Here is a 14074-nt window from a genome sequence, read left to right as displayed (position 1 = left end):
GGGAGACACAGAATCGGAAACAGCCTCCAGGCTCTGAGCCATCAGCCCAGAGCCTGACGGGGGGCTCGAACTCCCGGACCGCGAGATCGTGACCTGGCTGAAGTCGGACGCTTAACCGACTGCACCACCCAGGCGCCCCTGAAAATCATTTTCTTATTGCCCATATACATTAGGTATAATTGGAGGGGTCAAAAATTGGGAGCCATTATAATTTCTTCACATCCTAAATCTGTGGACTCTTTTCCACTAAATCCTGAAATTTAGTGCCCTGGCGCGAAAGTCTGATGTCCGTCTGCTTTTTATTCCATTGTGTTCAGCTAATTTTAGTCTGTTGGATTCTTGCAGGTTGTGTCTTTATCTTTATAATCAAAAAAATTTTTCAGGATATTTCTAGGTGAAGTGTCTTTTCACCTTGTTGCCTAGAATATGGTGAAGCCCTTTCAGTCTGTATTCTAGTTTTTTAAATGCTTTCTCCAGTTATGGCTTTGATTTAATCATATTAATTCCAATTATTCTCATTTCTCCAGAAACAGTTATAATGATTCTTGGATTGCTCCCCTCCCCCCTTATTATCAATCATGTTCTTTCTTACCATTTTTCACTTTGTGTCTTTCCTCTTCATATGGAGAGAGCTTCTTGAGTTTGTATTTACCACTTCTAGTATTGATTTTAATTTGACTATTTCACTTTAATTTTCTTTTAATTCTTCCTTATTTTTCCTCTCACTGGTTCATCTAGTTTTTTATCCTAATGCTTATTCTTTCTTTATTGCTGCTTGTTTCCATTTAATAAAGACTGCATTTTCTTGCATCTTACTGAAGTTGCAAAATTGCTTTTAAGTCCTTTTTTTTTTTTAAGATCCTATAGGTGTAGTTTTCAGAAGTCTGCTCTTTCTCTGAATCTTCAGAACATTATTAGTTTTGTTTGCTCTTCAGGGTTTTTCCCAACTTCCTTGCCTTCTATTTACTCATCCTTGATCAAGAGAAATCTGTCCATACCCACTGCTCGAAAGCTGCAAGGGTAAGTGTCCTGCCCCTGGCTAACTCCCCTTCTTGGATCTATAGCCAGATGCTAAGAAATATGTCTCCTTGTCTGAGGGTTTCCATTTAGTATGTCTCTATTGTACTAAGATTGGATCTTTTTCTACCTCCACTGCTCAGTCCTCTTACATTTTTAATATGTGAAACAAAAAAACTGTAATCCCCAGTATGCACCTCTGCAAAGGCTCTCTTCCTCCCTCTCAATGACCATGGGCTTTTCAGTTGAGGCATTGTCCTATCCTGCTACTTTTTATAACTCTCTCTGCCTCCTCCAACACACATACTTCCCAGTCTTCCCCCCCCCCCCCTTTTTTACATTATGGGCTCTGATTAGATGTAGCAAGAAAGATGTTGAGGGAGGTGAGGGCTGGCATTCTGACTGCTTCCAACAGTTGTGGCCACACACCAGAGGGATGAATCTGGGTTGTGTTTGGTATAGAAAGGCAGGGAGTTAGGCAGACATGATGGTTCTTATATCTATTTAGGTTTACACAGCAAAGAAAGGCCATAAAATGTCTTATGCTCAATGGGACTTCCTCATAGCAGTGGCAGGGGGTTGGATGTTTTACTTTTTGGTGGTGAAATTTTTATCTCTTTCTCTATCTACAGAGGTATCATAGTGGGAAAATATTTCACCAAGAGCTGTTAGCCATAATACACTATAAAATTTTTATCATAAATATTTTTATTTAAGGAATATGAAAAACCACAATTAAATATATCCTTAATGGTAGTCCTACCCCAAATTGTAATGACAGTAATCATAGTTTTTTTGTATCAATTTCTGTGTTTACTGAAGGTACTATATAAGACCTGGGGTTGACGAACTTATTCTGTAAAGAGCCAGATAGTGAATATTTTCAGCTTTGTGTGCCATTCGGTTGAAACAACTACTCAACTCTGCCATTGTAACACAAAGACAGCTATAGATAATATGTAAATGAGTGGATGTGGCTGCGTTCCAATAAAAGTTTATGGAAACAGGTGGTAGGCTGGACTTGGTCCATGATCCATAGTTGGCTGGCCCCTGTATCGCCTATGCTTTTGGAAGGACAAATCTACATAGCCCAGGATGAAATGATACAGATAGAAGATAGCAACAAAATGCACTGTTAAAAATCTTTTCTATTTTTCTGCCCTATTTTACTGTGCATCTTCTTACTTGCATGTCCAGTCTTGCTTATGAAGCACCAGCCTGGGTGAATTACCACCTCTCAGTCAGATAGTTCTCTTGTAACCTGGGATATCTTCTCTTTAAATGCTTTTCTTTCCTGCCCTTGTTGATCTGGATTTGTGAATAAAGATTCTGTTTCTGTCAATAAAATATATAATTAGGTATTGCCAGTAAGAATTAGAAAGTTTGATTTTCCTTGTATCAACCTTACTACAGCTAATTCCTTCCCCCATGCTCTTGAGTTGACTCTGCTACTATACTTGGGTCTAGTCCATGTTGGTTAAGATAGACTGATACTAACTCTGTGCTGATTCAAGATTTGTGATCCTGACATCCGTTCCCTGTTTACCAAGCATTGTATAAATTCATTTGTTTACTACAATAAAATTACTGAATAGTGTGACATCAAATATACCGTTATTTTACTTTCTCACTAAAATTTCATTAAGCTGAAGAGTTCTGAGGTTCAGAAATGCTTGATGATTTCAGCATGTGTCCCAATTTTCACTACTCTATTAAACATCAATGGTCATAATATTTTTCATGTAGAAGAATAAGGAAATGAAATAACCTAAAGCATCAAAAACAGTTGTCATTTTAATTCCAGTGACTCAGTTGCTTGAGATAAATCCCTAATAGATAGTAATGCATTAATTTAACTGATCATATATAGTTGAGTTAAAGAACTACTGAGGTATGACTGGAACTGTTCAAGAAAAGTTAAAGCTCTTTTGTGCTTCTTGTAAGACAAAGTGAAAGTAACTGTAAGATAAACCAGTTCTTGGTCCTTAAAGTTTAGTATATTATAACCTTGCCTTTAATTTGTCTACCTTCCTGTCATTCAAAAGGTTGTGGTGATAAATCAAAGTGAGAAGCTGACTCTTTGGTATCAATGACGGAACTGTTCTTGTGAAAATTCTTTGCAGGGCAATGGAGACAAATGGTCTAATATTTGGGGGGTGAGAGTGGTAGAGGTGAGAAGTAGGGAGAGGGCAGGGAGCAGTTCCTTGGGCATTTAGTCTCTGTCACCCACTTTTTTCTGCCCTTATTCCCAAATAGCTCACCTACTTTTTTTCTGCCTTTATTCCCAAATATCTAGAGATACGATTGATTTTTTTTTTCATGTAGTGCGTATATGTAAATGTGTGGATTCACGTAAAGATGCAAAAGAATAGTGAAGTAGCTTATCAATAGAGGGATAACTTCGTTTTGGATTTAGCAATAACTCAGCTGGAGTGTAAATATCCTTAAGTATTGGTATGGTTCTGTGCTGTGAAGTCTTGCTCCAACCATTATCATAACCAGGTTGGCTGTGTGACCTTGGGCAAGTCACATAATCTCTCTGGTCTTTACTTTTCTTGTTTGTAAAGCAAGGAAAAGAACATCTACTTCTTAGGAAAGAAGCCTTAAAATAATGTAAAGCCTTAAAATAATGCCTGATAAACACTGAGTACAATTATTATTGTTATTATTATTATTTGTGCTTTTGTTTGCTCTTAGAAAAGAGGGTAGGACTTGAGGAATGTGCAAATGTCTTAAGAATCACGCTGACTTTGGAAGTGCAAATTCTTATCAAAGCACCAGGTGACTAATAAATACTAAACGAGAGGAAATTGCTATTTATGGATGCTTGAGGCACATGATTGAGTGGGCTATGAATGAAATTTTCCTACTGTTGTGGGTTTTATTAATGTCTCCTTTTGATGGATTGTTCCTTTTTTGGGTCTAAGGATGAAACTATCATCCGAGTTCCTGGAAAATGTTGCCCACAGTGCTCTTCCCGATCCTGCTCTGCATCTGGCCAAGCATACGAGGTAACCTTTGATGTCCCCACTGTAGGTGTTTTGACATATGTTCTCACACATATGCCCTCCGCCCTTCCAACCACCACACCTCCCCTCCCTCTTGTCTGAGTCTTTGCCAAGATTAGTAATTCAGTACATAAACAGCTTTTTTCTTCTCTTTGTGGAAAGCCTTTATGAAAAAATTAAGTTGAAGGGGATTAGAAATATAAAGGAATGTGCTGGCAGGCAGCACCTGGTTCACGAACCTTGGTGAACTTACTGTTCACACGTCTCAAAGGGAAAAAAGTACTATCATTGGTTACTATCAGTTTACATTTAGGTTGGAGGCCCTGGAATGTCTATCTGCTTTGGTTGGATTGCATGTACTGATATCCAGAGACAGCTTCTGCCTGCCTTACACTGTGGGGAAGCATGGAGGTGGTAGGGGAGAGTGGCAAGAGAGGTGAGAAGCTAAGGGTGGTGGAAACTGCACACTTGAAAGGACTATTGGAATAATCTAGATAATTGTGCCTAACACATAATAGGTGCCAAATAAAAATGAGTTCAGCAAATTAAATGAGTGAATGGATGTTCTATCTTAGGAGTGCCCTACTGAGCCAAAAGAAGGTTACATTATTCAAAAGCAAAGAACCTATAAAAAATAAAACCGACTACTTCTTTGTTTGCCAGCCACTCTATGGAAGACTAAGTATAAATTGGAATTATGGCTCTCAGTACAGAATCTGGAACTGAATATTAGGGAATGAGTGTCACAAATTCTTGATGGGTCACTTGAAGTCTGAATGAACATAACTAATTGGGATAGGATTTTTGTATGTACTAGATCTGTGTTGTCCAATACAATAGCCACATATGTGCCAGATTAATTTCTCCTGGAAGAGATGGCCTTTATATCTATTGTGATGTTTTTGGTTGCAAGTAACAGAAATACTCCTCTAAAAGTGGCTAAAATGAAAACATGAAATATCTCATATAACAAGAAATGTAGAGATAGGGCAGTTGTAGGGTTGATCAATTCAGGTCTCAGTGATGTCTTCAAGGATCTAAGCTCTTTAAAAAAATGTTTATTTATTTTTGAGAAAGAGAGAGAGGGAGTGTGAGCAGAGGAGGCACAGAGAGAGAGGGTGAGAGAGGACCCCAAGCAGGCTCCATGTTGAAAGCAGAGAGCCTGATGCGGGGCTCAAACTCACAAACTGCGAGATCGTGACCTGAGTTGAAGTCAGACGCCTAACTGACTGAGCCATCCAGTTACCCCTAAGCTCTTTTCTGATCTGTCCACCCTACCTTCCATTGCATGTTGTCATTTGCTTTCTGTCTTGTCCCTTCATGTCCCCAAGATGGCTTCCTCAAGTCTAGGCAGCTCATCCACACACAATCATTACTAAAGGCTGGTGAGGAAAAGGGATGGCTTTTCTTCTTTTATGGGAGAGGAGTCTTTGGCTTCCAATGCTATAGCAAACTTCTTCAGAGGTCTCCTCAGTTAGGATTGGGAAATGCCCTTGCTCTAACTGCAAGGGAAGCTGGGAAAGTGACTACGTGGCAGTAGGCACTGGGTCTCCTGGCAAAGAAGAGGAGCTAAAGAATGACCACTGATTAGGCAGCAAACAGGGTCTTATGAATCTTGATGCTCCAGAGACTCTTTGGGCCTGGGCCTGGCATAGAGTAGGCCCTCAACACATCTGTGGAATGCATGTAGTTGAATAAAAATGAATGTAAAGTTCCCTTTGGACATTTGTTGACTTTTTTCTTAGAGGCTGTTGCTGCCTAAATGACATCATTCTCAGGAGTACATTCAATGTGACTCAATTAAAAATGGTAATAAAAATTGCGTGTCTTGGGGCGCCTGGGTGGCTCAGTCGGTTAAGCGGCCGGCTTCGGCTCAGGTCATGATCTCGTGGTCCATGAGTTCGAGCCCCGCGTTGGGCTCTTTGCTGACAGCTCAGAGCCTGGAGCCTGTTTCAGATTCTGTGTCTCCCTCTCTCTGACCCTCCCCTGTTCATGCTCTGTCTATCCCTGTCTTAAAAATAAATAAATGTTGAAAAAAAAAACTGTGTGTCTTATGTTCCTGTGTTTCTTTAATTTTTTTTTTTCAACGTTTTTTTTAATTTATTTTTGGGACAGAGAGAGACAGAGCATGAACGGGGGAGGGGCAGAGAGAGAGGGAGACACAGAATCTGAAACAGGCTCCAGGCTCTGAGCCATCAGCCCAGAGCCCGATGCGGGGCTCGAACTCACAGACAGCGAGATCGTGACCTGGCTGAAGTCGGACGCTTAACCGACTGCGCCACCCAGGCGCCCCTGTTCCTGTGTTTCTATTTGATATATGTGACATTTGATTTTCCACTTTGTCCTTTCTTTCCTCAGCATGGTGACCAGTGGAACGAAAACGCCTGTACCACATGTATATGTGACCAGGGTGAGGTCAGGTGCCACAAACAGGCTTGCCCCCCACTAAGATGTGACAAGGTATTTGATGGAGTGTAGCTTGATTTATAAAAATTTATTCTGGGGCATTTAAGAAATGCATTTCTTAGTCCAGTGTGTCTTTTGAGGGAATCGAAAGTTTTATTATGCCTAGAAATATTAGATAAAGATATAAAAGATCTGCTTCCTAGAAAGGAGGGCTGAGGCAGAGAGGAACTTGCCTCAGCTGGGTTAGGTCGGGTGGGGAACATTGCCCTTTATCTGCCATCTTTGTTTCTTCAGGGTCAGAGAAGAGCTCAGCGCCACGGGGAATGCTGTGAGGAATGTGTGTCTCCTGCGGGAAGCTGCTCACACAATGGGATTGTGCGGTACCAGGATGAAATGTGGAAGGGCTCTGCCTGCGAGTTCTGCATGTGTGACCACGGCCAAGTGACCTGCCAGACTGGAGAGTGTGCCAAAGTGGAGTGTGCCCGGGTAAGAAGCAAAGGCATTTCCACTTGGACTGTAACAATTCTCTACAAAGGGATAGCTGGTCCCTCACCTGTTCCTTACTTTTTGGCAGCAAAGGCGACAGCCAGGTTGACCACTCACATTTCACAGAGTCTTCTAGCACAAAGATTCTGTGGTGTAAAATAAATGTCACTATTTGTTCAGACTGGCTTGGAACAGCCCCCTGGAGTTTTTAGTTCTCAATGCATCTGGTCAGATTGGAAGCCCTGAGCCGGAGACGTGAAAGGGAAGGACATGATATGGGACATTAGCCTATCAGTCAGCGCAGCTGGACCTCATGGCTGGGGGCCTGCCCAGCTTGCTATGTTTGTAAAACAGAGGTCCGCAGGTGCTCCCATGGCCCAGCTTCTGTTGCAGGCCCCACTGGCAGCATTTAGCAGAAAGGAGAGCCAGCCCCTACGGGCTGCTTCTGTGGATCAGGAAAGAAAATGAAATGTTTTTGTTTTTGTTTTAAAGAGAGGGAGGGGAACCTCATAAATAATTAACTCAGTTGACCTCTGTTGACTTTTGCTGTCTGCAGAATTTCTAGAAGCTTCTAACAAAGCAGGCTCTGTTTGGACTATACATGTATATTGTAGGGAAATTGCTTTTTTTTTTTTTTTTCCTCTTTGAACTCAATTTTGACCCATTGCAAAACAAATTGCTTTTAAAGTTGTGTCCTTCTCCCTCACCGCTCCCATCCGCCCCACCAATTTCCCGCAGGGTTGTGAACTTGACTAGATGAGGGAAACTCAGAAGATCTGAAGCACTGGATGTCTGTGAAGGCATTTTTCTTTCTAGTTCTTCTCCCCCACATCTCAGCTCCTCTTAGCACTGAGCCTGAGGAGGAACAACCTTTCAAACAGGGCTGTCAATGACAGGGTGATTTTTCATTTTGCCTCTTACTTCTAAGTCTTGGCAGAGCTGAAACATATTTAGGTAAAGAGGGTCTTGCTTTTGCAGATTTATTTCCCCCCACACGCCTTTTCATTTCCTTTCCTTCTTGATGTCAGGGGAGTCAGAATGGTTGGATGAAGATGAGAAAAATCCTACTCAGGGCCCTTTTCTTTCTCCCTCTGTCTCAGGCTGAGGCTGGGCTTCCTGGCCTTGGCAGTCTCCCCGAGGATGCAGGGTTATTTTCTAAGGTTTCAATTTGCCTAATAACACCCCAGGGTTTATGGAAAATGTGGGAGAGGTGATTCTGGTGGGGTGGGTTCTGTAGCCACCTATTTCCAGTGAAGTCTGAACAAAGAGTCTCAATCACAGAAAATAATTTGACCCACTGTCTCCAATGCTAATGCATTTCCAAGTGCCTGCTATCCTCCACGACACCTATCTGTGGCCCCCGTATGCCAGGTCATCTTTGCTGTTGTTAGAAAAAATGGGGAGCGACCACTGAGGTAAGTGCAGAGGGCCTCGACTGCCCTCCAGTCACCCCACAGCACAATCTCATCTCCTCCCGGTTCTCTCACCCCCAGCTCCTCATTTATGAGCTGAGGAGTTCCAATGCCTTTATCCCATTTCTCCAGGTCTTTAGTTAACTAAACTAGTGTCTTCCAGGTGACCTCTGTGTTTCCAAATGTGGTTTAAGGCACTGGGTTCTAAACTGGAACCAGAATGAAATTTTAACCAAAATTGAACCTTACCAGAAATATCCCTTAGCCTTCATTCTGTGCCATGCTTCTGCAAATAGCACTGGTTAATAACCTTGTGAACGCCTGGAGTACAAACTTCCTAACTTCTGCTTAGCTTGGAGATAAAAAGAGGAATAAGACACATTCTAATCTCAAGAGTTTCCAGGCTTTGGGGGAAGTCAGATACATAAACAGAAATCATAATATGCAGTAGCACCAATGATTATGGAAGTATGAATTAAATGCATTAGGAGCATCTGAAGAAAATGACTATCTGCCAGGGGAGTGTGAAAGTAGGCTATTGGTATTTTTATTCAGTTCTACCCCACTTTTAGCCTTATCTAGAATACCAAGGTAATTTGGTTTCTAATCCTAGATACCAAGGATAGATTAAATCTAAGTGTATGTACATCCACAAAGATGCAAAAAAATAAACTTCCAGAAGAAGAGACAGAATTGTGCACCTTCACCACTGTAAGAATTATCACAGTGGTTATCAACAGCAGTGTTCTGAGTAGCATGGAAATCGGCACACAATTTTTCTTTTTTAAAAAAGGAAAGAGGGGCGCCTGGGTGGCACAGTCGGTTAAGCGTCCTACTTCAGCCAGGTCACGATCTCGCGGTCCGTGAGTTCGAGCCCCGCGTCGGGCTCTGGGCTGATGGCTCAGAGCCTGGAGCCTGTTTCCGATGCTGTGTCTCCCTCTCTCTCTGCCCCTCCCCCGTTCATGCTCTGCCTGTCTCTGTCCCAAAAATAAGTAAACGTTGAAAAAAAAAATTAAAAAAAAATAAAAAAGGAAAGAATCATATGACGTTTGTTTCTGATGTATCCAACCAAATCCCTAGACACCGAAACACAAATAAATCAATAGTAAAATAGCATAGTATGATGATTCTCATTTTTTCTACATTTTGGGGTATTTTTGAGCATGAATTCAAGAAGTCAAATTACTTTGTTTTTTAAAGGACTTAGCATTCACATATGAGGCATAAAATGATGGTAGTGTGGGGGAGGTGGGATTGAAACTTCTAGCAAAATGCACAGAAGAGGGTAGGCATACCATAAGTATGAGGTACCTTTCCGTTCTCCAGTGGAGGAAAATTCCCTTAAAAGAGTGTTTCCTTTTCTAATGGGCAACTGAGTGGAATCACACAGTCTTGCGTCTGGTGGTTGGATGTTGGTGTGATTCGGTGGGGAGGGGTTAGCAGATTCCATCCGACCTATGCAGCAGAATCCTCTTAAAAAGAAAAGAATTAGTTTTGTTCCGCAAAGCAATTTTTCTCAAAGCAAAAGTCAAATGCTAATTGGAGCCAGCTCCTCACCGCAGTGAACTGACGCAGTTTGGGGCATCCAGGCTTCTTCTATAAATAGCACATCTATTTAGAACTCCCTACCTCACCAAAACTGAATCCTTGTTCCCCAGCAGCAAGGCTTGCTGTTATTTACAGTAGTGTTTGAAGACTCAAAACTGCTACCTTCCTTGCCCTACTGGGATGATGCCGGCTCCGTTTTCAGTTTTCTCTGTATGTATGGAGTGGGCACTCAAGAATTGCTCACGTGTTTTGTCTTCAATAGAAGTACACATATTCTGTCTTGTTTTAAAATGTTGTTTTAAGCATCTTAGATTACATGCATATAAACCCTTTTATATGCTTTGACAGCAAATTTCACTGTTTCTGGGTTAGTCTTGCGCTACCAGCTGATTTGTCACGTTTCTGCAAAACCATTTATATGTAAATACGCCTGCTGGCTATAGCATCCACTGCTCTCCCTTGGCCTCTGATGGGCATTACATTTTGATGGACAGTGATCTGTCTATACAACTCCTTTCTTTTTGAAATCGGTTTTGAGGCACTATAAAAAGTTACAATCATTCATGTATTTTTGTATTTCTTTTAAAAGTGTGTATTTTCCTTCATTAAAATAATACATATTCATTTCACAAATTGACAACTCAAGAAAAGTAGAAAAGAGACTTTAAAATCCATCAATAATGCTGCAATTCAAAGACAACCACTGCTTTTATTTTATGTATTTTGTAGCGCAAAGTGTTTTTAAACATGAAATATCATTGTGATTATTCTGTTTGCTCAATTCTACGTTATTCAATTTTTACATAACATGGTTTCTGCACTTTAAATGTAATGTAGATCCCAAATTAAATAATGTCTTGATTTAAAGAAACATCACCATTCTTTAGACAGTATATATATCTTTAGAAAGTGGAAAGCGCTTTAAAGAATACTCGTTAGCCTGTAGATATTAGATGTTAGTATATGCATATGAAAAATTATAAACAAAAATCATGTCTTTAACAGCAGATTCCCTGGAAGGTAGATTGCAGTGGAATTGTACTTTCTAGGTTATAGAATTTATAATTGTTTAATTTTTTAGTAAGCATTTATTATTTTATAATAAAAATAAAAATTATGAAATTATTAATATTGGGAAATTAAAATAGTAAGACTTTGAAAGTTAAACATCTACCTTCTTTGTGTTACCTTTTTTCCTTCCTCTTATAATTAATTAAAAAAAATAGTGATTATGTGGATAACAGTTTCAGAACACTGAATAAAAATTAGTTTTCTACTGTTTAATTTATGCCTGAGATTGCATCTGTGCATACAGGGATGTATCTGATTTCGTATTCAAGAAAAAGTGTTAGTTCGATTTGAGCACTGTTAATGAAACCATATCACAAGTTCAAACCTTGTATGTTTAAGATAGCCTGATCCTTTTCTGAAATTCATAACTTTCCAATACTACCACAATTAATCTTGGCCATTCTTTTTTTTTTTAATGTTTATTTATTTTGAGATTGAGAGAGAGAGAGAGAGAGAGAGAGCATGAGTGCATGAGTGGGGGAGGGGTGGAGAGAAAGGGAGAGAGAGAGAATCCCAAGCACAGAGCCTGATGCAGAGCTCCATCTCACCAATTGTGAGATCATGACTTGAGCCGAAATTAAGAGTTGGATGCCTAACCAACTAAACCACTCAGACGTCGCAATCTTGGCCATTCTTATTCATGGGAGCTCCTGGTCATGGGTGGAAAATGATGGAAGGATCTGTACACATGCATTCCAGAACTGGAATAAAAAAGCACTTGCTGCATTGCCTAGATTTTCCATAGGAAGACAACAGGGGGAGATGGAGTAAGCAATGGGCCGAAACAAAGGATCTGCTAAGGTTTTTCATTCCAGTCAGGGAATCCAGCTGTTGTGCAATTTAGCACTGCTACCTAGAGATGGTAATTTGATATGTGCCTCTGCAATCCTTCTACAGGGTGAAGAATTAATTCACTTAGATGGAAAATGCTGCCCTGAATGCATTTCAAGGAATGGTTATTGTGTTTATGAAGAAAATGTAGAATTTGTGAGTATCAGACTAATAACTGAAGACTATTAAAAATTAATAATTCAAAATTAGTTTGATGAGGGGGCATTACCTTCTCATATCTTTTACCCATTCATTGTTCATCAAATGTGTACACCTACTCTGTGCCAGGTCCTAGAGACACAGAATCAAACAGCTCGAAGAGTCACTGCTCTTGCTGCGGGGAGCTCGTGCTCTAGTGTAGGCACACAAGGGACAGACAAAAACCTGCCAGTAGCTGAGAGGAGGGAGGTGCATAAGGTTAGTGTATGATCGGGGAAGTCTCTCATGCAGAGAAATCTGAGCAAAACCTAAGGGGAGTGAGGCAGCAAGCCATGTGGATACCTGGGGAGAGAAAATGTGCTAGGAAGAGTCAGCAAATGAAGACGACTGAAGCAGAAGTGTGCTTGGTGTGTTCAAGAAACAGCAAGAAAGTGACTATGGCTAGAACCAAGAGAATGGGGGAGAAAGGATTTGGTGCCGGAGTCCACTAGGTAGCCTGGATGCCATGGTAAACGTGTGTTTTACTGTGACACAGACAAGAGCTGTAGGAGCTTTGAGCAGCCATGCTGTGATCTGGCTTACTTGTAAAAGGGTTACTTTGGCTGCTTTGTGAGCAAGTGACAGAAGGGGGTGAGGCTGGCAGTAGGTGATCTGGTTGGAAGGTTTTTGCAATAGTCCAGGAGTGGTGATGGTGTTTTGGTCTCAGAAGGAAGGCTCTAGATTTATTTTGCAAGTAGAATGGAAAGGATTTTGATGCATTGGATGGGGGACGAAATTCCATTTGCTAAGGTTTTATTTCTAAGTCTGTACTTTTAAGAATTATATACCCAAAGAAAAAAAATATTTGTCTTAATCTCTTCAAGTTTGCTCTATTTGTATAGCCTAGATCTTCCACATGGGATTTTGTAGTGTTGATAAATTGTGTTCTAAAAAATAGGCCAGTTGATCATAAAGACAACTGCTTTATTGACCAATCAGAATAAAATGATAAGAATTGGGATTAAGTACTTTGATTCCTACCTACTTTTTCTTCATGATTTGGGAAAATTGCATCTGTCAACCTGTGTATGCTGGAGAGAATACTGTGTGAGGTTAACAGTTTGGGCTCTAAATTCAAATATCTACTTTGCCACATACTAGCTGACTATAACTTTAGACAAGTTACTTAATCCTCACTTGTGAAGAAGGGATAACAATAGTACTTACCTCATGGGACTATTGAGATAATACCTATGAAACACTTGGAACAGATGCTGGCACGTTAAAAAAAAAACAAAAACAAAAACAAAAAGCTAAAGAAATGGCATCATTGTTATGCTGTTGGCATTGTTTGTTTCATAGTGGTATTCAATAATTTAGTTCTTGTTTCTTAAGAAGTTAGGAGATTAAAGTCTGCCTATAAATGAAGAATTTCTATTTTCTCAACCATAGTATCAATTTTCCTACCCATTTTTGGAGGTAAATTAAGCCTGGCAGAGTTAAAGAAAAGCAAGTTGCTTTAAATGAGTCGAAATCCCCAGAGTACTGTGGTACCATACAAGATTCAAGAGTTTGCCTCCACAGGCTTAGATTTCTTGACTGTGAAGTCCTTCATGTTGAAGGGAATGGAAGCCATGTGCTCAAGCACAAAAGGAGAATCAGAATTCACAAATATTTCTGAAGCATGTTGTCTTCACCTCATATTGTATGCTTTTCTTGTTTTTGATATATATAGATTTTTTTCTATTCATAATAAATGAATGATGTTGCATGATACTTGGGCAAAATGGATAACTCTTAAATGAGAAAATAAATAGATCAGTTTAATGGTGTTTTTAGTGGTATAATAAATACATTTCTCTTTGTTCCTAGATGTCCTCAAATGCAAGTGAAGTTAAACGTATTCCAGTAAGTATAGATTTTTAACTTGTACATGGATATTGGTAGAATTGTTTTAAGCAATGATCTGCATAAACTGTCCTGGGAAACCTTACTGCCATAGTATTTTTTAATAGTCATGTTTGTTGGCACCATGGTCCCAGATTAAGAATCTTAATGATAACTAACACTTTGATTCATTGAACTTTGCTTCTTTATTTACCTTATTTTTTCCCCAATTGATAATACTTCTCTAACTACAAGCTCCTACACATATTT

At 40.0% G+C, this 14074-nt stretch overlaps 1 protein-coding gene and 1 long non-coding RNA gene across 2 annotated transcripts in view; one reads left to right on the top strand and one right to left on the bottom strand.

Moving 5' to 3' along the window:
• FRAS1 (Fraser extracellular matrix complex subunit 1) overlaps positions 1 to 14074 on the top strand; it is a 431004-nt gene that overhangs the window by 182517 nt on the left and 234413 nt on the right. The window contains exons 7-11 of the mRNA XM_045473641.1: positions 3945 to 4028; positions 6384 to 6485; positions 6726 to 6917; positions 11846 to 11935; positions 13790 to 13825. Coding sequence (XP_045329597.1) covers positions 3945 to 4028; positions 6384 to 6485; positions 6726 to 6917; positions 11846 to 11935; positions 13790 to 13825 — 504 coding nt within the window. The remainder of the gene's footprint in view (positions 1 to 3944; positions 4029 to 6383; positions 6486 to 6725; positions 6918 to 11845; positions 11936 to 13789; positions 13826 to 14074) is intronic.
• Positions 822 to 10409, bottom strand: LOC123595807. Its single transcript, XR_006711386.1, has 2 exons — positions 9625 to 10409; positions 822 to 2352 (listed from the first exon to the last, which is right to left on the bottom strand). It is a non-coding gene; the product is annotated as an uncharacterized LOC123595807 (long non-coding RNA).

Source organism: Leopardus geoffroyi, chromosome B1 (genome assembly GCF_018350155.1).
Source record: "Leopardus geoffroyi isolate Oge1 chromosome B1, O.geoffroyi_Oge1_pat1.0, whole genome shotgun sequence".
Taxonomy (NCBI): domain Eukaryota; kingdom Metazoa; phylum Chordata; class Mammalia; order Carnivora; family Felidae; genus Leopardus; species Leopardus geoffroyi.
This window is presented reverse-complemented; position numbering and strand designations above follow the sequence as displayed.